This window comes from Prionailurus bengalensis, chromosome D1, assembly GCF_016509475.1.
Source record: "Prionailurus bengalensis isolate Pbe53 chromosome D1, Fcat_Pben_1.1_paternal_pri, whole genome shotgun sequence".
In the NCBI taxonomy this organism is placed as follows: Eukaryota; Metazoa; Chordata; class Mammalia; order Carnivora; family Felidae; genus Prionailurus; species Prionailurus bengalensis.
In genome coordinates, this window is record NC_057346.1 from 99,842,411 (window position 1) to 99,863,402 (window position 20,992).

At 50.5% G+C, this 20,992-nt stretch overlaps 3 protein-coding genes and 1 pseudogene across 18 annotated transcripts in view; 3 read left to right on the forward strand and 1 right to left on the reverse strand.

The window, feature by feature from the left end:
• The window catches only part of ACP2 (acid phosphatase 2, lysosomal), an 8,591-nt gene extending 8,106 nt beyond the window's left edge, over positions 1 to 485 (reverse strand). For 4 of the 7 annotated variants that reach the window (XM_043582450.1, XM_043582449.1, XM_043582448.1 and 1 more), the window contains exon 1: positions 372 to 485. In XM_043582450.1, the coding sequence (XP_043438385.1) occupies positions 372 to 485 (114 nt within the window). The other 3 variants (XM_043582453.1, XM_043582451.1, XM_043582452.1) reach the window with 3 other exon arrangements.
• Positions 486 to 15,609, forward strand: NR1H3 (nuclear receptor subfamily 1 group H member 3). Of its 10 annotated transcripts, none has more exons than XM_043582428.1 (12): positions 486 to 598; positions 4,342 to 4,398; positions 5,452 to 5,665; positions 8,240 to 8,319; positions 8,830 to 9,018; positions 9,511 to 9,777; positions 10,020 to 10,228; positions 10,334 to 10,513; positions 10,661 to 10,760; positions 13,635 to 13,748; positions 13,963 to 14,057; positions 14,248 to 15,609. In XM_043582428.1, exons 4-12 carry the CDS (start codon positions 8,277 to 8,279, stop codon positions 14,392 to 14,394), a joined length of 1,344 nt encoding a protein of 447 aa, XP_043438363.1. In that variant the 5' UTR covers positions 486 to 598; positions 4,342 to 4,398; positions 5,452 to 5,665; positions 8,240 to 8,276; the 3' UTR covers positions 14,395 to 15,609. The 10 variants fall into 10 exon arrangements, with proteins under 10 accessions (XP_043438363.1, XP_043438372.1, XP_043438370.1 ...); XM_043582437.1 differs by having other exon boundaries at positions 13,980 to 14,057; positions 14,248 to 14,410; XM_043582430.1 differs by lacking the exon at positions 486 to 598 and adding an exon at positions 3,241 to 3,491.
• On the forward strand, positions 9,226 to 9,350 carry LOC122484617 (annotated as a pseudogene).
• An 81-nt stretch (positions 15,610 to 15,690) lies between the features above and the next one.
• The window catches only part of MADD (MAP kinase activating death domain), a 40,420-nt gene continuing 35,118 nt past the window's right edge, over positions 15,691 to 20,992 (forward strand). Inside the window, 3 exon segments of the mRNA XM_043582419.1 lie at positions 15,691 to 15,975; positions 19,396 to 19,541; positions 20,166 to 20,762. Coding sequence (XP_043438354.1) covers positions 19,480 to 19,541; positions 20,166 to 20,762 — 659 coding nt within the window. The 5' untranslated portion in view covers positions 15,691 to 15,975; positions 19,396 to 19,479.

The following is a 20,992-nucleotide window of genomic DNA, read 5'->3' on the forward strand; positions in this document are numbered from 1 at the left end:
AGCCAAAGGTACAGATGGGAAAGGAAAGGAGAAATGAAAGCAATGCCGGAGATGGGGGGAGGGATGGGGGAAAAATCACCAAAGGCTTAAGGGTGAGTCCCTTTACCGTTCTACAACATCCCTGTCCCAAGACAGACTCACCGACCTATGCCCTGATATATAATTAATTACACCCTGCCTGTCCCCGAAAATAACTCGGGCTCGACATCAATTCCGAACTGGCCCCCGACCCTCCAGGCCAGTCGTCTTGTCCTAAACCTGCTCCCGCTCCTCCAGATCCCGACCCCAGCACAAGCCCCGCCCCTCCCTCGAAAAACCGGCCGTGCCCTTCCAGCTCTGGCAAGCCTTTTGGCCACCCCGTCTTTCATTACCAAGGTGACGAAGCGCAGACTCCGGGCCTGGGTGGGTGGCATCACTATCAGGTTCACGCCAAGAAGGAGCTGGAGAAGAGCTGCCCCGCTCCATGCAAACGGCCTGCCCGCCATCACCGCTGTAGACTATGCAGCAAATCGGCTGGAACCCGCTGCGTGGCACCTACAGCAGCCGCCCGGACGCACCCGTAAGGGCACACGCCGGAAGTGCCTTCGCCGCCATCTTGGTAAAGGAGGGGCAGAGATGGTGGGAGAAGGAGGAATCTGGGGGGGAATGCGATGCGGCCGCGGCGGAGGAGCGTGGGAATGTAGCGCGACCTCGCGTGGCAGAAGGAGCTGAAGATCTCGTCTTGGTAAAGAGAGTCCTCAGCTCGGGTTGGCCTCTGCCACGGAGACCCTGTAACAAGGTGGCGCCTACTGTGTGCCGGTGTATGGGAGAGCGAGCGCCCCCTCGGGCCGGGGTGCCGCCGGTCCTGAGCTCAGAGCCACAGCCGCTGCAGAATTGGGGCAAGAGCTGGGAAGTGTAGGGCGCCCTTCTCCACGCCCCTGCCTTCTGGTGGAATTTGAGCCTTGGCCCTGTTCCCGGGAGAGGCCCTGTTTGGTGCAGGGCACAGAGTGTCAACAGTTCTTTGGACTCTCTGTGTCCTTGAGGTTGGTCCCAGTGTAGCCTACTTGCTCCTGCCTTTGAGCAAAGCTCCAAAAGACCCCTCACTTTCCCTTCCAGTCCTTTCCCTGCCCTCCCACCCGTCCACTTCCGAATTTTAGAGGTCTTCTAAGATGTCATGCCTCCTCCGAAAGGAATGTTGGACAGTGTGTTCAGACTTTGCAGAATCAAAGCAGTGAGTCCACAGGCGAGGAATTTCAGACCAATGGGGAGATACATAAGGATAAGGGGAAGGAGTGTATCATAAAGTGGAGTAGGTGTAGTTTCCACAGAATCGGAGACCCTCTTGGCATTGGCCATTGGGATCCAGGTGCAGCCAATTTGGCCTTAGTGCTTTGTGACTGAGCTTGGAATGACTCCAGGGTCACAGGCCCTTGCGATGCTTTGATTCAGGTCTGCCCACTGGAAGCAAATCACCTCAAATGGTTGGAGAAATAAAACCTGATTACAACTGTATGGGAGAATAGGGTGCCTGGGCGGCTCAGTTGGTTAAGGGTCTGACTCTGATTTCCACTCAGGCTGTGATGTCATGCTTGGTGAGTTTGAGCCCCATGTCTGGCTCTGTGCTGACAGTGCAGAGCCTGCTTGGGATTCTCTGCCTCCCTCTCTCTCTGTCCTTCCCCTGCTCACAGGCTTTCTCCCTCTCTCAAAAGTAAAGAAACATTAAAACAAAACAAAACTTAGAGTGCCTGCGTGGCTCAGTGGGTTAAACGTCCAACTTCGGCTCAGGTCATGATCTCACAGTTTATGGATTTGAGCCTGGAGCCTGCTTCAGATTCTGTGCCTCTCTTTTTCTCTGCCCCTCCCCTACTTTTGCTCTCTCTCTCTGTCTTTCATAAATAAATAAACGTTAAGAAAAAAAAAAACTGTATGGGAGAAAGCAGGATCATTATTTTACCCTATGACTCCAGATCCAATTATTTTTAATATACCTTTCAAAATTGTTATGGAGGAGTGAATAGAAATTGAGAGCTGAAAGATGGGTAGTCAAATGGTTTTTAACCTTCTTATTTAGTCATAAGCACCTTTACGAATCAGATGAAAATTTAGTGCCCTGTTTTCCAGAAAAAATGTCCACACACACAAATGGAATTTTGTATATAATCTTAAGAGGTTCATGAAGACCATCAATAGTTTTCTTGATTCAGCATCTCTGAATCCCTGATCCAACCTAGTCCCCTTACTTTAGAAGGATAAGAAAACAGGGGCAACTGGGTGGCTCAGTCAGTTAAGCATCTGACTTCAGCTCAGATCATGATCTCCCGGTTCATGAGTTCAAGCCCTGCATCGGGCTCTGTGCTGACAACTAGGAACCTGCTTTGGATTCTTTGTCTCCCCCTCTCTCTGCCCCTCTCCCACTCACACTCTGTCTCTCTCTCTCTCTCTCTCTCTCTCTCTCAAAAATAAACATTAAAAAAATTCTTAAAAAAAAAAAAAGGATAAGAAAACAAAGAGGGAGGAAGTGATTTGTCCAAGGTCACAGAGTTTAGGAGAAGGGATTAAAACTCAAGTTTTCTGATTCCCAGATAGTCTTTATAATGGGCTATTTCTCACAGGCTACTTAAACTGCATTGCTAAGCCATATCTGGTGGCCCCCAAATGCCTTCAATAAAGAGATTTCTAACGAAACTTTCTCACATTGGTTGGGTTGAATGGGGCATGGCTAAATGCCCCTTACTCTTGCAAGCACATAGCCTTGCCTTGTACCCAGGCCTTTGTGATTTCAGAATGTAAATCTTGGGTGGGGCGGGGAGGGGAATGTAAATCTTGGGCTCCCTAAATTTTGGTGAGTAGAGCAAATTCAACTTTTGCTTTTCTTCCCACTTGCTCAAGTATGCCTGTATCCTTTGTGCTTGCAAGTATCCTATGTAGGAGGGATTGATGGAGCTGATATTATTTCCATTTTTTGTAGTAAAAAACAAATCCAGGAAGGGTGAAGATTATAGCACAAGTACATGGTAGAACCAAGAGCTGAGCCCTGTTTTGTTTTCTGTTCTTTTGTTTTTATTTTATTTTATTTTATTTTATTTTTTTTTTGTTTTGAGAGAGAGTGAGAGGCTAAGTGGGGCAGAGAGAGAGAGAGAGGAAGAGAATTTCAGGCAGGGTGCAGAATTTCTGCACCATCAGCCCAGAGCCCGATGCAGAGCTTGAACTCACAAACTGCAAGATCATGACCTGAGCCGAAATCAGAGACGCTTAACCGATTGAGCCACCCAGGCACCCTGTGAGCCCTGGTTTCTTGACCCCTAGCTCCTGCATATTTTCTACCAGATGATTCTGTAGTCTCCATGCCTTTGTTCTTAAATACAGATGCAAAAAATTAGGTGTGTAGATAGATTTATAGATAGGTGGATATATGGGCCTATCTCTGATCAAATAAATCAGAATCCATGACAATGAGACCAGGTTTGGAAACCACTGTTCCACTGTGTTGTCAGAAGTAAACCTAAATCCAGGTGAGTTAATCATTTTATTGATCTGGGGAGGTGGTTTTGTGTAATGGAGTGAGGTGTTTTTTTGTTTGATTTTGAGTCAGCTAAACCTGTATTCAAATTTGATATTTACCCACTTGCTAGTAACTATCTCTTAGGGTTATATATGATGCTAAATAAAATAATACACGTAAAGATAAATAGTAAATACATAGTAGTAAATGTTACTTTTCTCCTTTCTGCCTTCTATATTATCTCTGAACTCATAAGCCTGAGAAGCAGAAATTCCTGGGTTCTTCTCTATCTTGTGATTGGGAGGTTGGGCAGAAGTTGTTTGAGTGCCCTGCAAGATGACCCCCCACACTCTGCACCTTTCCAGAATGGTGAAGGAGAGAGCAAGAATCTGTTTCCTTAGTCTGTCTCTCCAAACTGTACCTTGTGGCCTGCTTCATGGGAATTTGAGTACTTTCAAGGGAATTATCGAATAGTACATATGACTGTAGACTGGGGAATGCTCCTCTGTTTTTGCTTCAAGTTTCCCATTGCTGCAAGGAAAAATCCTCTGGAGGGTCTAGGGTCACAAATGTGACCTGGAAGATCCCCAAAGGTTCTAGGATCCTCTAGGAGCCAAAGAAACATAGGAGACTGGGAAAGAAACAGCACTGGGAGGCTTTGCACCTAACACCTGTGGGCTAGTGGGACTCTACTGTGGGGGTGGGTCCGGTAAAGTGAGACATGTAACCCCAGCTGCTGATCACCTGACTACTTGCTCTGGTTTGGGGGAGATGTCCCAGTGGTGGGACTGCAGAAACTCTGGCGATAGTGCCAACAGGTTTTCGTTTTCCCATTTTCCTCTCCCTTTCTTTCTTCACAGGGGGGAGGCTCCTGAAGCCCTGTAACCTGAAGGGGTAGCTCTGGCAGTAAAGCACTGGTAATGCTTCCTTCTCTTCTACTTGAGATAAAGGAACAGACTCCCTGACTTGGAGGAGATGGTGCCCTGATCTGCTTGTTCAGCAGCTGGCACTAGCCTGGGTCAAAAAGGCTCCAGATGGGGCTTGTGTGTGGTCTCAGGTCCTGGACTGCAGAGAGACGGGGGTGTCAGGAGAGGGAGCTGAGGATCAGGAGTAGATGAGGGAGGCCTTTCCCACCTCCCAGAAGGTAGGTCATCAAGCCCCAGATCAATGTTACATCCCAAGTTCCTTGTATCCAGGTGTTTCAGTGACATCTCTGACTGTCCTTCTATGCTGAAGCTTCTGGGGGTGGGGAAAGGTGGAGGAGGGAACTGGGTGGATGATGTGGGTGCTGAGACAGAACCCCAGTTTCCCAGGGGTTGGAGTCCCTGGTGTCTGCTTTTCCAGGACAGCTGGGGCCTTGTGAAAATCTGGAAAGGAAGACATGCAAGAGGAATGGAGAGCCTTGTGCTCATGACTCAGAGATGTTCGGACAAGGGTGGTGGCCTCATGAAGGGATGACCTTGTGATAGGAGGGAACAAGAGCTAAAGCTGGAGGCAGAACTTTGAGATGGGGGGTGTCAGAGGGGCTTTTCTGAAATGTGAAAGTGAATACGGGGGCAGATTTTGCAACACCACCCAGCCTGCTGTCTTCTCAAGCCTCTGCTCTCCAACCCCCGCCTGTTCCCCCACCCCACCCTGTGCTTCCTCCCATCTTTCACCAAGCTCTCTTTCTGTTTCTGCTTTCCCCGGCCTTCTCCCATCCTGTTCTGCCACACCCTCTGTCCGCTCTGTCCCCGTTCCTCTCTTCCCTGGTGTCCTGTTCATCTATTTCCATCCCCCTGGCTGCCTGCCCTGGCCCTCTGTCCTTCTATCCTTTAATGTGGGGCCCATGGGAACTGGAGTTCACAGCAAAACAGGAAGAGCCTGTGAGCAGGAAACTGGGAGTGGGGCAGGGGGTGAACAACCAGCAGTAACCTCAGCCTCCCACATCTGGACTGAAGCATCGCCGGGGCTCTCTGTCTCTCCCACAGCAACCCACCAGCCCCAGCTTCTTCCAACCATCTTAGTGCTTCACTGGTCCAGCTGACCTGAGAGACAACCAGACAGGAGCATCCTGGACTCCAATTCAAGAGAAAGAGCACAGGAGTGCTCACTGGAGTGAGGACATCTGGATTCTGATCCCAGCTTGGCCACTAACTGTGTGTGGTCTTGGAAAAGGCTCTCCCATGAGCTCAGTGTTCTGAGGCTAGTTCTTCTGAATGTTCTCTGTAAAATGGTGCTCCTGTTATTTACCCTCCCTCCCTCCCTCCCTCCCTCCCTCTTGAGGTTGCTCTAAGGCCCAAAAGATATAGTGAAACAAGCACTGGAAGGTTAACAGTGTGAGATTCCAGGTGATGGGAAGACCTATAGATGAAAGGATTGGGAAATTAATGATAGCTGCTACCGTTTCTTGAACACTTACTATGTGCCACACATTGTGCTGTGATATGTTGTTTATGTCTCATGACAACCTTATGTAGCTAAAACCATTATTATTATCATCCCTATTTTAAAGGTAGGGAAATTGGTTCAGAAACATTATGTAACTTATTTAATCGCAATCAGACAGCTAATAAGAGGCAGAGGCAAAGCCAGGATTTGAACCCAAAACCTGAGCCCAGAGCTCAGGTGCCAAACAACACGTTGAGATGAAATTGACAAGAGTTAACAAGTACAGAAGAGGATCATATTATTTTTCTTATTTAAGAAACAGGAACATAGTACCTCCTCTGTTGCCTACTCTATGCTAGGCCCTGTTCCATGGGCCACAGGGGAGATAAAATCAATTAAACATGGTATCTCCCTTCAGGGGTGTATCTCATTTTCCGGGCAACAGGGCAGGACAACTACAGCTATAGTCTCAGTACATCCTGGTTAGAACCTACCATCACTTCAGATGGAACGGTTCCCAGATATGAGAACCTGTGTACCTTCCCAGGTCCATCCTGGGCTGGCACCTGAGTCACCTGCCATCTCCACCCCTACCTCCTTGCCAGGCCTGCCATTGCTCCTCCTCTCTCTCCTGGCCTCTTCACATTTCGGTGGCCCCCTGCAGGGCACCCACGTTCAGAAAGCCTCCCTGGAAGGAAAAGCACCTGCCTTTCCACCTCTGGAGTGATACCAGCTTGGCTGAGGCCCGGAGCTTGTGGGGAGAGCTTTTTGGCCCTTTCCCAGAGGCAGGAGAGGAGGAGGGAGGCTGGGAAAGCAGGCTGGGGCTCGGTGTTGCAATTCCGGGCAGTGCAGGGACCTTTGCTCTACGAGGTGTCTATGGAGGGGAGGGAACACTGACTCTGGAGGCTGCCGGGATTGGGGTGGGGGTGCCTGGGAGGCCGTCTTTCTGTAAGAGCAGCTAAGAGGCACCGGGGTGAGGAGAGGAAGGGGAGAGACGTGGAACTGGGCTGGTCTACAGGGAAATGCGACTGTCATGGTTGGGGGAAGGGAAGCAGGGGTGAGGCTGGGCTGAGGGGCGGCGGGCTGGGGAGGAGTCAGCATGGTAGGGAAGCTGCCCCGTGGGTGTGGGGGACGGCGGCCAGGGTTCTGGTCAGTCGTCTCCAGTCTGCCTAGCAGGAAGGAGAAGTGGCCCGACCCCTCGGCAGTCCCTCCCCTCAGCCTCTCCCCACATTACTTTCCTGGGGCTCCGGTCCTTCACTTGCTCAGCTCCGGCTCCTCCGCCAGCCAGCGAGGCCTCTGGACAGGGGATTGCACCATCCTCCTCTCCCAGCAAGGGGGCTCCAGAGACTGTCCCAGCCAGGAAGTCCGGTGGCCTGGGGATTCGGTGGGTCTGTTCCTCAGCACTGGCCTGGGGCTCTGTGTGTGAGTCTGGGGTGGAAGGGAGGTTATCCTGTAGATCTTAGAAAGTGGTCTCTGGGGAGAACTGAAGGATGATAATGGTGATGGCAGCCCAGGCAGCAACAGGATTCTATTTAGGTCCCAGAATAACTTCTGAAGGGTTCTGGGGGAGGGGGGTCCTGGCTGTGAACTGGAGCGACTCCCACGGGCAGGAGGTTTGTGCCGGGACCCTGGAAAGTGACAGCAGTGAGGGTGTCTAAGAAGCAGTGAGTTTTACTGTGTGAGTGAGCAGTGAGTGAGCTGGTCCTGGCCAACTTTGTTCCCAGTGCTGTCCTTACTTTGGAGTAAGAGGAAGGGGCTCTGACAGAAGCTGGGCAGATGTGCCCAAACACTCTGTGATGGCCTGGAGGGGTCCTTGGGGAGAAGAGGTGGCATGGTGGCCAACAGCTAAGACTTTGGAGTCAGACCAGAATTGGAATCTTGGCTCTACCATTGCCTAACTGTGTAGCCATAGGCAATTTACTTAATCTCTTTGAACCTCAGTTTCCTGATCTGTAAAATGAGCTTAAGAATAGTCATGATATTGGGGTGCCTGGGTGGCTCAGTCGGTTAAACGTCCTACTCTTGATTTCGGCTCAGGTCATGATCTCACGGTTCGTGAGTTCAAGCCTCGCAAGGAGCTCTGTGCTGATGACACGAAGCCTGCTTGGGATACTGTTTCTCCTTCTCTCTGCCCCTCACCCGCTTGTGCTGTCTGTCTGTCTGTCTCTCTCTCAAAATAAATAAATAAACTTAAAAAGAAAGAATAGTAACGACATCCATAGGAATATTGAGAGAAAGGCATATAAAGCCTTAGAACAGGCTGATATGTACGTATACAGCAAGTAAATGTTAGTGGATATATTAGTACTGATAAGATCAGGAGGAGAAAGTTGCTGAGGCCAGAAAGGAGCCCGGTTCTGAAGACTGTAACATGGATCATTTCTGCAGGAGAGTCCCTTGGTAATGTCCAGGGCTCCAGGAAGAGATGTCCTTGTGGCTGGAGGCCCCTGTGCCTGATGCTTCTCCTGGTAAGCTTCTTCATCCCAGCCCTCTCCCCTGAGCCCACATCTCAGCCCTTCTCCTCCCTCAGGAATCAGCCTCCTTCGTTACTTGCCTTCTGCCATACCCCAGAGAGCAGTCTAGAGTCGTTCTTGGTATTGCTTGCCTCTTTCTGCCCAGACTACCTCTACACTGGTTCTGGTGCTGTTCCCTCCCAATCTGGGCTTGCTGCCGGGGACAGCTGGCATGTCCAGGGCTTAGCAGCACTGGCTTTGAAGAGTTCTGTCCGATCTCTGAAATGGATGCACATCAGCCCCTCAAGGGGACAGAGGTTAACATCCTCATTTAAGGTATTGAGGTACAGGGGACTGTAAGTGACTAGCCCTAGAGCCCACATGAACCCCGGGGGCCTGAAGCCTGAGCCAACATTTTGCTGCCCTCTAGGGGTAGAAACAAGTTTGCAGTTTCCCAGAAGGACACAGAGGAAGTGGATGGGAGGGACCTGAGAGACCCCCCTTGTGCCTCTCTTTTGGGGCTAGACTCTGCAGTGGAGCTGTGGGAGCCAGATGCACAAGATGCAAGTGGCCAGGCGCTGGGAGTCAGCAACTGCGTCCTCAGGGAGGAAGCCAGCACGCCCCAGTCGGCTGGGGATTCCCTGGGGGCAGGGCTGGAGGCAACAGAGCCCATAGTCCTGCTCCCTGGGGTGGATACCCCTCCAGAGTCTACAGGTGAGGAGCTGTTGGATTTGGAGGAGGCAGGGGCTCCCTGGATCTGGGAGAGGTACCTTAGGGCTGTTTACCTCATAAGATCACGGTTAAGTCCAAAGGCTTTGGATTCGACTAGACTTGAGTGATCTAAGTGTGAATTTTGTCTCTACCTTAGGCCTGTCCGAGTCTCAGTTTCCTTATTTGTAAAATGGAAGTAATAATGGTATTATCGCTTCTTGGCCTTTTGGCTAAGAGCAAGTGTAACATCTGTTCTTACCAGTTTAATAATAGTATCTATCTGTTACGGCTGTTGTAAGGATGGATCAATGCATATAAAGGCTCAGACAATACCTAGGACATAATAGCACTTGGTATATGAGAGCTACTTTCTCATAACAGACTAGACAGTGTACAGGGAAGGGAATGAAGGTCACTGAGTGCTCAGGGCAGTGGCCAACTGGGCACCAAGCTTTTTTCTTGGAGGAGAACATTAAGGCTCTTCCCTGTACCCAGAGCTCCGTCCGCAAAAACGGAAAAAGGGGCCAGCCCCCAAAATGCTGGGGAATGAGCTGTGCAGTGTGTGTGGGGACAAGGCCTCTGGCTTCCACTACAACGTGCTGAGCTGTGAGGGCTGCAAGGGATTCTTCCGCCGCAGCGTCATCAAAGGAGCGCGCTATGTCTGCCACAGTGGGGGCCACTGCCCCATGGACACCTACATGCGTCGCAAGTGCCAGGAGTGTCGCCTTCGAAAATGCCGCCAGGCTGGCATGCGGGAAGAGTGTGAGTGTCTGGGGGCAGGGGTGGGGGAGGAGGCTTCTGGGAAAGGGGTGCCAGGGTGTGAGGGTAGACAGGCAGCTGAGCCTACAGGGCCTTCCTACATGGTCCCTACGTATAGATTAAAATCTCTTCCTTATGTTTACTCAATGCTCTCTGCTTTTTTGGAGCCTCAAACTACCCCTGTCCCCCATCCTTGCTTCCTGTCTCCCCTTTTCCTCCCTCCTCACGTCCGGCCCCGTCCTTAGGTGTCTTGTCCGAAGAGCAGATCCGCCTAAAGAAACTGAAGCGGCAAGAGGAAGAACAGGCTCAGGCCACATCCATGCCCCCAAGGGTGTCCTCACCTCCCCAAGTCCTGCCCCAGCTCAGCCCAGAACAGCGGGGCATGATTGAGAAACTGGTGGCTGCCCAGCAACAGTGTAACAGACGCTCTTTTTCTGACCGGCTCCGAGTCACGGTAACTGAGGGAGCTGGGGACAGATGGCTGTGCCCAGGGCATGGTTGGCTTCTTGATATCCGACTCAGTATAGTTTGTGTCTTCCGTCCTTGCCCTTCTGGATAGCCTTGGCCCATGGCACCAGATCCCCAGAGCCGGGAGGCCCGTCAGCAGCGCTTTGCCCACTTCACGGAGCTGGCCATCGTCTCTGTGCAGGAGATCGTTGATTTCGCCAAACAGCTGCCTGGCTTCCTGCAGCTCAGCCGGGAGGACCAGATCGCCCTACTGAAGACCTCTGCGATTGAGGTGGCTGGCAAGGCTGAGGGATGACAGGAGGACCGGGGCGGGATTGTCTCTGGCAGGGGCTTCACGACAGCCGCATGGGGAGTTGAAAGTGCCTCATGCCGAGACCAGCCTGCAGAGTCCCTGTTTGAGGTCTGCTGTTGTGTGCAGGTGATGCTCCTGGAGACGTCTCGGAGGTACAACCCTGGGAGTGAGAGTATCACCTTCCTCAAGGACTTCAGTTACAACCGGGAAGACTTTGCCAAGGCAGGTGAGAACTGAGATCAAAAAAAGATTGGGGTGGATGGAGAGACGCTTTTGGTCATTGGGCTCATAGTGACTACAGAGACACAGGCCCAGGCTTTGGGTGGCTGTTCAGGGAAGGCTCTTCTTGTTTTCCCAAGATAGAAAGTTGGAATGGTGATCGGCCTCTCTCAGCTGCTCCAAATAGACCATGTCCTCTGTTGCATTTGGCCAGTGGTTCTCAAACAGTGTTCTAAGGAATCTGAGGTGGGGTTCTGGGGAATTGTCACCCTGGAGGAGGGTCAGAGAGGCACAGGAATGTCCTTCATCCTTCCTTGAGCCAAACAAGAAACTCCATGTAATATTGTGCTTCTGGATGATGTTTTGCCTAAAGAAAAGATTTTGCACCGAGTCTTAGTACTTAATAAGGAACTCAGTGGTGCCCTTTAAGGAACGTGTGGACTGACTTCACCCTATCTTTCAAATGCTTTTTTTTTTTTTTAAATTTTTTTTTTTCAACATTTATTTATTTTTGGGACAGAGAGAGACAGAGCATGAACGGGGGAGGGGCAGAGAGAGAGGGAGACACAGAATCGGAAACAGGCTCCAGGCTCTGAGCCATCAGCCCAGAGCCCGACGCGGGGCTCGAACTCCCGGACCGCGAGATCGTGACCTGGCTGAAGTCGGACGCTTAACCGACTGCGCCACCCAGGCGCCCCTCAAATGCTTTTTTTTGATGAGTTGTGGAACAGAAGCTGAAACGTGGCAACTTCAGGGCCATTTTAGGTTAAGAGTGAGCACTCCCTTCCCCGTGCTGCATTACACCTGGAATGTTTTCTCCAAGAATTCGTTCACAGCGCTGCTCTTTGATCCTTACTTGTAGGCTAAGCAGTGTTGGCTTCCTCATATTCAGTTGCTGGTAATGTTTGTGTCATGGGAGTGGGGGTGGGCAAGAATGGACGGCTGAGGGTGTTTTGGAGGGACTGGAACTTCGGCTCAACGGGAGACCGAGTAGTTTAACACCTGAGTGAGTGGGTCTGTAAAATAGGGCCAGTGCTATGACTCCATTCTTGGGGTTTGGTAGGTCCTGCTTTCCAGGACAGAGCTCATTGTCTGGTTTCTGGTGACTCAGACCAGCTCATATGCCTCTTGTCCAATACAGGCCACTCTGAGCTTTCTAGGATGGCCTCCCTTAACTATAGAGCATGGCAGTGGCCTGTCACATCTCCTGGCTTCTCTAGTGCCCTGTGTGCTGCTGGAGTGTACAGGCGCCTAATGGGGGCAACTTGAGGACTTTTTTCCAGCTTTAAAAACCCAGCCCTGCTCCTTTTCTCTGCCTTTTTCCCTAAATGCTTATCATCCAGGTCGTTCCCAAGCGTGACCTCCTCCTCCTTCCTAACCTCCTCCTTTCTGAACCCTTCGCCATTCTCATGTCCGGGTGTTCCTGCAGCACTGGCGGGCTTGTGCCATCTGAATCTGCACCTATTTATAGATTCATTTATATAAGCAGTTGTGATGCCATCACATTTGCCTTTCATTTCTTTTGTCAGCAAGGTCTTGGGGAGGAGGAGCAGGGGCCCTCTTTTGTCAGGTCTCCATCCCTCTCTGCATCCACTACTATATGCTGCAGCCACTAATGATGTGGCCTGATAACATGAGCAGACCCTGCAAGGGTGCACAGACCATCTCCAGAACCTCCGCCTCCTCTCTGTACAAAGGGGCTGTTCGGCACAATTGGAGGCTCAACACCTCAACAAGAAAGGCTTTATAAAATGGGGCTTGTCCATTAAATGTCCCAGCACACACTTGATAAACATCAGGGTGAAAGTACAGGAAGTGACTAACCAAGAAGCCTTGAATGGAAAAGTTAGCAGATGGTTGCTAAAAGAAATCTGAGAGAGCTTAGGGGATAGGGTGGAGTGGGGGAGACTGTGTGATGGGAGAAGCGTTCTTTAGATGTCACGACTTTAGGTCATGGTTTGTTGAACTTCACTCTCCTCAGCAGGAAATCTGACTCTGTTTTTTTAATCTATTACTTATTTAACAAGCACTTATATAGTATGTGCCACGTTATAATAAGGATCCATCATGAGATGAGTACTATTACTATCTCCATTCTGCAGATGGAAAAAACCAAGGCCCAGAGAACTTAAATAACTTACCCAAGGTCACACAACCCAATAAATGGTAGAGCCAGGACTCCAACCCAGGCAGTCTGTTGTCATAGTCCATACCCTCAACCTTATTGCTGTGTTCTTGCTGGGATGTGAAACATGTTATCTCTGGTATTCAAACAAGTAAGGCCTATTGCCAGTGAAAAAGTTTTCTTTGTAAACAAAAATAAGAGTTGCCTCTATTTCTAGTAATGTGGGGTCCTCCAGAATGCCAATAATAGGGGCACCTGGGTGGCTTAATCGGTTAAGTGTCCAACTTCGGCTCAGTTCATGATCTTGCACTTTGTGGGTTCAAGCCCTGAGTTGGGCTCTGTGCTGACAGCTAGGAGCCTGGAGCCTGCTTCGGATTCTGTGTCTCCCTCTCTCTCTGCCCTTCCCCTGCTCACGTTCTGTCTTTCAAAAATAAATAAACATTTTTTTAAAAATGCCAATAATAGAAGAATTTATCCTTGTCATTCAATTCAGCACCTCCTATGTGCCAGGCACAGCACTATGTGCTTTGCATGCTTTATCATTTAGCCGTCTCAACAGCCTTACAAGTTCAGATGAGCTTCCCATATCACAGATGAGGCTTAGAGAAGTTAAGAAACTTGCCTAACATTACACAGCAGAGCCCTGGAGACTTCTTCGTGCGTTCCCAATAGTTCCCCTAAGTTGAGGAGTTGGAGGAGAGAAGGAAGCTCCCACGGCTCGTGCTGCATGCCCCCACCTCCCTTCTTCCTCCCCAGGGCTACAGGTGGAATTCATCAACCCCATCTTCGAGTTCTCCAGAGCCATGAATGAGTTGCAGCTCAATGATGCTGAGTTTGCTCTGCTCATCGCCATCAGCATCTTCTCTGCAGGTGTGAGGAGGGGCAGGAGGGAAAGGGAGCAAGAGACTTGCACCAAGAGGGGGCTGCAGGCCCCATGGGGCAGGAATTGTGGGGGTGGAAGCCCATGTCGTGCTACTTTGGGAGATGTTGGGTGCGGAATGTCCCTATTTTGGGGGTTGTGATTTGGGATATGGAACTAAGACCGTGGCCAGACTTGCTCCTTGACTCTCTTGGTGACCTGTAGACCGGCCCAACGTGCAGGACCAGCTCCAGGTAGAGAGGCTACAACACACATACGTGGAGGCTCTGCATGCCTACGTCTCCATCCACCACCCCCATGTGAGTCTCCCGATGGTGCCCTTTTTCCTCCTCCCCACAGGCTTATTCTCTGACACACCTGTTTTCTCTTCAAGACTCCTTCCCTGACTACATCTTGCACAGACAATTTGGTACCTCTCTCACAACTCCCCTACCCTTGCCCCTTCCCTGGGGAGAGACAGAACCTGTATTTGTCCCTCTCTTCCCCTAGGACCGACTGATGTTCCCAAGGATGCTAATGAAACTGGTGAGCCTCCGGACCTTGAGCAGTGTTCATTCAGAGCAAGTGTTTGCACTGCGCCTGCAGGACAAAAAGCTTCCCCCGCTGCTCTCTGAGATCTGGGATGTGCACGAATGACTGTTCTTCCCCCATATCTTCTGTTTTCTGGGCTGGATGGCTGAGGCGACTGGCTGCCTCCTACAGGTGGAGCTGACTGAGAAGGGCAAACATTCCTGGGAGCTGGGCAAAGGAGATCCTCGTGTGGCATTAAAGGAGAGTCAAAGGGTTGGGAGTTTTGTGGCTGCTGGGCAGTGAGGGTCCTGCTAGAAGTGTGCTCCATTTGAAGATCGTACTGACCCAACCAAATGGATGAACCTGGGGGCCACTTTGCACAAGGTTCTCCAGAGCCCTGCCCCTCCTGCCTCCACCACTTCCTGTTTTCCCCATAGGGCCCCAAGAGAAATTCTCCACTGTCACTGCGGCTTGGCCATAAATGCCTGGGGGCTGCCTCACTGATAGGTCTGGCGCTGTCTGTACAGAAGGACCAAAAAGAAGATAGAACGAGAGAAAAAAAATCTCTGGATTGGGGGTGGGGGCACGGCCACCATAGAGGAGGAAACCCTCCTTTAGGATCCGCCTCCAGACGCATAACAGAGACAAGTCACAAGTGACAGCCTGGGCAGTGAGAGGGGACTTCCTTTTACCAACCCCATGAGGATAAATGAAATGCTGAGGCTTGGATGCCCCCTTCCCTTTTAGTGACCCAGGTGGGATTGTGTTGTCTTTCTAAGGTGGGGGGGGGGGGGCGGGGTAGGAGGTTGAAGTTTCAGAACTAACACCCCGGTCATGCACCTGTCTTCGTGGGCGCGCTCATAATGCCTCGGGTGTTCCGTTGGCACCTAAAAAAGAGGGTACAACAGCCCATCCTCTAGGGCCCCAGGCCTTGTGGGACAGGAGGAAAAGTGCCCTGACACCAGGGTGTAGGCTGCCCTGCTGCGGGTTTGTCTTGTGGGAAGGGCTGGACTCCATTTCCCACCGGACACCGCGGCACCGTTCACGTCCCCTTCGATCTGCGCGCTCCCTTGTAGGTGAGACAGCGGGCCGCGCCTTCCGGCCTCGGTCCCCCCCGCCGTCCCTGAGTTGGTAGGCTCCACCTCCAGGGCAGCGGCTTTGCAGCACCGGCTGCTGGGCACTTCCAAGCCGCTTGCAGGGGGAGGAAGCGTGAGGTGTGGGGGACGCTCAGAAAGTCTCAAGAGCAGTTTCATCTCGAGAAGTCGCTCCCAGATTAATCTACATTTCGTCGAAATGGGCGCTATTACCTTGTCAAATTAAAATCTCTTTGTGCAACCTGAACAAAAGGTATTCCTTTGAGTCCTCCCCATGGCACGCTTGGCGCTGGGCTGGCCCAGCGCTCCCCACCGCCTTCCCACTCCCACTCGGATAGGTGTGTGCGTAGCCGCCTTTCTCCCGAGGTTGGCTCCACCCTTCAGCGCTCGGCTTGGTGCAGCTCTGTCCCCCCCAGTGGTGCATGGTACAGCCCCCGACCCCCTCAACCTCTCCCTCCCTCTCGGGCTCGGAGTGGTACGCGCCCCCCCCCCCCCCCCCCCCCCCGGGCAGACACGGAACTGGCGCGCGCTGGAAGCGGCGCCGGCAAGCGACCGACGCTCAGCTGCCAGGGGCGGTCTGACTGGGCCTGGCCGGTTCCCCGAGGCTCGGGAGGTAGGAAGGTCCGGGCCACTCGGGGGCCCTGGAAGGATATTTGGGACGGGACTCCTCGCGGGGGTGAACGGGCTCTGACAGGAAACAGGGGTTCTGGGGGAAGCGGCCTCTGAGGAGGCCCTAAGAGGCGTGTGTGTAGAGGGTGGGGGGGCGTGGGGTCTGGAGAGGAAGGGGAGTCCGTAGGGAAGGGGGCGGGGCTAGAAGTGAGAGCGCTCGGGGCCGCGGACCGGGTGCGGGCTGCCAGACCCAGCGCCGCTCGCGGCGGCTGGGCTCGATTCCTGCCGGCCGGGCAGGGGCGGGTGAGAACTGTCCAGCAGGTGAGGGGGCGGGCAGAGCTGTCCAGCCCGGGGGCCGAGCCGGGATAAGCACCTGGCGCGTGCGCGCGTGTGTATGTGTGTGTGCATCTTACATTTGATCACGATTTGGAGACCATGTTTGGTACTTTGGGGAAAAAACATTGCGGGGGGGGGGGAAGTGTTTCAAAACTGCTTGTTGGAGGGTCGAGACACCATTTAATCTTTGCCGCAACTGCTTCCCTTCCTATCCTCGTGCATCTCTAAATTCCTCTTCCTGCCCGGCCTCCCCCGCCCCCCCCCCCTTTCCCAACCCTGCCGATTGCCTGCCTTATTGCTCTCGTTCTCCCCCACGCTGACCGGTCTGTGCTGATGCGCTTGCAAGGTCACTGCCTGGGTAGGAGGGGAGAGAGCCTCCTGTTGTGCTCACGTCAGCAAAGATGTCATATCGCTCTCCGGTTCCTGTGGTTTTACGATGACATTCTGCCCCAAACGAGGGACGAATCCAAAGGGTTGGTTAACGTTACCATTTGTAGGCTGAAAAGACATAGAGAACGTAAAGATCTGTGGATTCCAAATCTGCATCTGGAGTGGATGGTGATGGAGGACTTCAGCAGATAGGTACGCGTTTAGGGCTTGATGCCTTTGGAATATAGGAGCTGGAAACCAGGGACTCCCCCTTAGTAAACATGGTTGAAGCAAGAGGCAGAGGCTGAGCCTGGGTTGGTATGAAGACAGGATGTGCGTTATAGGTGATGTTAGAGGCTTTACAGAGAGGAGGGAGAATGGAGAGAAAAGCCTTGGTTATCTCTGCAATCTGAATAACGGGAGGCAGTGGCTATTGATGAGACATGAAGTGTGGCTAAGCATCTATCCTATCACTAGTACTAGAATAGTCACAAGATCTTGGGGTCCTCGTGGCTCTGGAGGGACATGAACGTTGTAGAGCATGATAATGATTTGAGTTTTATCACATGCTTCTCAAGTGGGAGGGCTGGGATCTCACCAAGGCTAGAGGCCTGATGCCCTAATATGTCAGTAGAAGATACTTCAGGTGTGATATTTGAGATTTTGGCAGGAAAGGGCTCTTGATTTTCAGTGTAAAATAGATTTCAAGGCTTAGCCTTGAGCTCTGGTACTGTAAATTCTGTTTTGAGATACATTGGCTCTCATCCTAAGTATTTTGCACATAATTATAGAACAAATTATGCTTTTACCTATGCCCCTTTTCATTTCTCTATTTCCCTCCCCTTCTTACTCTGCTTGGGAGGAGTTGAAATCAACTTTATAGTAGTGCCCCACCTACTGCGGTTTGCTCATGACTCCATGGCACTGGAGAGAACCAAAGGACTTTTTGGGTGTTACTGATACCTAGAAATGAGCATATGGCATGTTTTAGAAACTTGGTTTTGGTTGTGTAGAAAGAAGAAATCTCTCAAAATCCAGAAGTAGGACAAAGTGCAAACTAAAGATAGGTAGGGAAGAAGATAACCTAATAATTAGCAGGTGCTGTCAGTGGAAGAAGTGTCTCTAGGTTCAAAGAGAATGAATTGTTAAGGGCCCTGGCTGACTCTGGAGTAGCAGCTGCTAGCACTGTGCGGTCACCAAGCCGGGGAGGGGCTGTGGCTGTGCTATAAATAGTTCTGGGAGCCAGAGTCGCCATGGAGACAAACCCGAATCCTATTACCTGCAGGTCCTCTATTGGGAGCAACAGAAGGGAGGGAGCAGAATTTTGAGGATTTGAGAGGTATTGCAGAGTGGTCTATTTATTATTAAGTAGGGAAGAAAAAAGATAGAGCTTCTCATTATCTAAATCAAATAGAATCTTAAGCATACAGGGAGTGTGCATGTCTATGTATGGAAGTGCACACAGCAGCAGAGAAGAGAGTGGTGTGTGTGTAGTGTAATGGGAATGCCTGTGTGTACAGTAAAGAAGGTCCTAGTGTGGCCATGTGTGGAGCACAGAGGTACACTTCTGTATGCACCGAGGATAGCTTGTAGTGGAGTGAACCATTTTATTTAGAGAAGTGTATGGACACCCAACAGGATATAGATTATAATTAAGACCACGTAAGCTTTTCCTAACTTTTGGTCTATGGTTTAGAAATTACTGAGCACCTCTTCCTGTCCTTGCAGAAATCCTATTATTTCTGCATCTAATTCTTAATTTCTTTAGAGATAGAAGGACAAAGTCTCATCTGTGTGTTTTGTATCACTGATTCCAATCTTGGGACTAGAGTAGAGGAAAAAAAAAAAAAAAAAAAGACTATGATTCAGCACCAAGGGCAGAGCTAGTAGCGGTAGCCAGTGAGCCCCTTTCTTGCTTGAAGAGGGAAGAAAAATGGTTTAGATGGAGCAGTTGGAGCATGGATATTCCTCATGTGAGATTGCACAGGGTACAGTAGCCCACTGTTGTTGTTGTCTCAGTGCATTAAGTATACAATTTATATGATAGTTTCCCATGAAGCTGAATGCAGCATGTTGGTTCAGGAAATAATTAGGTTTTCATATAGAGCTAGGAGTATAGATTAGTACTGATTAGAGTCTGGTTTGATACTGATTCAGCCTGGAGCTGTCCTAGAAGTGACTTAGTTTTTATTATCATAATGACAGTCCTGTTTAGACTAACTGGCTCTATTTTTCAGAAACAGAGCACCAGGAGTGAGGCTGGAAATGGGCTGGTTTGTGGGGATGGGGAAGTGAGCCATTATTTATCCTACTTTTTAAAAATTTATTTATTTTGAAAGAGAGCGCACGTGCGTGTAAGCATGAGCAGGGGAGGGGCGGAGAGAGAGAGGGGAAGAGAGAGAGAGAGAGAGAGAGAGAGAGAGAGAGAGAATTTCAAGCAGGCTCCACATGACCTAAGCAGAAATCCAGAGTTGGACGCTTAACTGACCGAGCCACCCAGGCATCCCTCTCCTACTTCTTGACGTTTGGCCCTGTGAGTTCAAAAGCTTAGACCAAGCTCTAGGCTAGGAAAAGTGTCATGTTTCCCCATCTTTACTACTGAAATGGAAGGTCTTCTGACCTATGACCCTGGCTGGAATGAAGCTGAGAGAGATGAGTCCCTTACACCCAGCAGTGGATCTTATCAGTACTTTTTTTCCTATTGGACTTGAATTTTCAGATAATATCAGAAATCCTCCTGGGAACATTGACTCCTTGTGCGGTGCCTTGAAGTTTCTGTGAGATGAACTGATGAATTGGAATCATGGTGCAAAAGAAGAAGTTCTGTCCTCGGTTACTTGACTATCTAGTGATCGTAGGGGCCAGGTAACCAAGAAGAGACTGGTTTTTCTCTTGTCTTTTGGGATAACCACAACATCTGTAATTATTCCCTTTCCCCATGCCCACATTGCTTTGCATATCTCATTCTTTCTCTATTATTTTACCCTCATAGGAACATTGATGCCATTAGTGAAAATAGCAGTCAGGTGGATTGAGAGCATTGGCCCAAAGGAACAGAGACAGAACAGAATTGCTCTTATCTAGCATCTTTGTGTTCTTGGGCAAATATAGTCTGTATACTTCAGTTTCCTTATTTTGTAAAAAAAAAAAAAAAAAAAAAGTACCTTGTGCTCTTTCCCAACCTACATATGCCCTTTTGGTAATTCATTAGCTAATACATCTTTTAAAAGTGCTAATCATCTTAATGCATTAGTGATAATTCTATTGCTGCAATTTTCCTTGCATTTCAGGATGGGTATCTTCATGACACTGCAGACCTCATTTAGCCCCCCAGCTAAATGTGGCAAGCAGCACCCAAGTTTTCCAAGGTCGTGCAGTTAGGTTACTTTATCCAAAATAGCATTTTGAACTTTATTTCTGGACTGTGGTTAAAATTTGAAACCACATCCTATCCCTCCAGGCCGCTGAATTTGTCTTTATATTCTTCAGGCACCCGAGCAGTGATAGTGTGGCCCAGACTCCCGAATTGCTACGGCGATACCCGCTGGAGGACCACGCTGAGTTTCCCCTGCCCCCAGACGTTGTGTTTTTCTGCCAACCAGAGGGCTGTCTGAGTGTGAGGCAGCGACGCATGAGCCTGCGGGATGACACTTCTTTCGTCTTCACCCTCACTGACAAGGACACTGGAGTCACGCGTTACGGCATCTGTGTTAACTTCTACCGCTCCTTCCAGAAGCGAATGCCTAAGGAGAAGGGGGAAGGTGGGGGAGGGTCCCGTGGGAAGGAAGGACCCCGTGCCACTTGTGCCTCAGAAGAAGTTGGTACTGAGAGCTCGGAGAGTGGCTTGTCCCTGCAGCCTCCCAATGCTGACTCTGCCCCTGAGGTGAATCAGTCTCCTCGGGGCAAACCCCGGGCCAAAGCAGGAAGTCGTTCCCGCAACAGTACTCTGACATCCTTGTGTGTGCTCAGCCACTACCCCTTCTTCTCCACCTTCCGAGAATGTCTGTACACCCTCAAACGTCTGGTGGACTGCTGCAGTGAGCGGCTGCTGGGCAAGAAACTAGGCATCCCTCGAGGCATACAAAGGTACACTTTGCCACTGATGGTCAGAAGAGAGGGAAGCAGTTAGAGATGAGATATAATTGTGTGTGAGGGGCAGGAAATTGCCTCTAAAGCCTGAGGTCCTTCAGATAGCTAGAATGAAGTGTTGTCTTATATCCTGTTGTATATTTAAGAATAAACTTTTGTTTAAAAAAAAAAAAAGCCTGAGGTCTTTCATACCTATTTAAGCATTTTTGTGTTAGTCCTTTCTAAGC

What these genes read in the sequence shown, in the direction of transcription:
- NR1H3 (XM_043582428.1), top strand. Translation starts at nt 8,277, where the DNA reads ATGTCCTTGTGGCTGGAGGCCCCTGTGCCTGATGCTTCTCCTG. An exon ending in TACCCCTCCAGAGTCTACAG is followed by an intron (nt 9,019 to 9,510) that starts GTGAGGAGCTGT and finishes CCCTGTACCCAG; the next exon opens with AGCTCCGTCCGCAAAAACGG. An exon ending in GGCTGGCATGCGGGAAGAGT is followed by an intron (nt 9,778 to 10,019) that starts GTGAGTGTCTGG and finishes CCCCGTCCTTAG; the next exon opens with GTGTCTTGTCCGAAGAGCAG.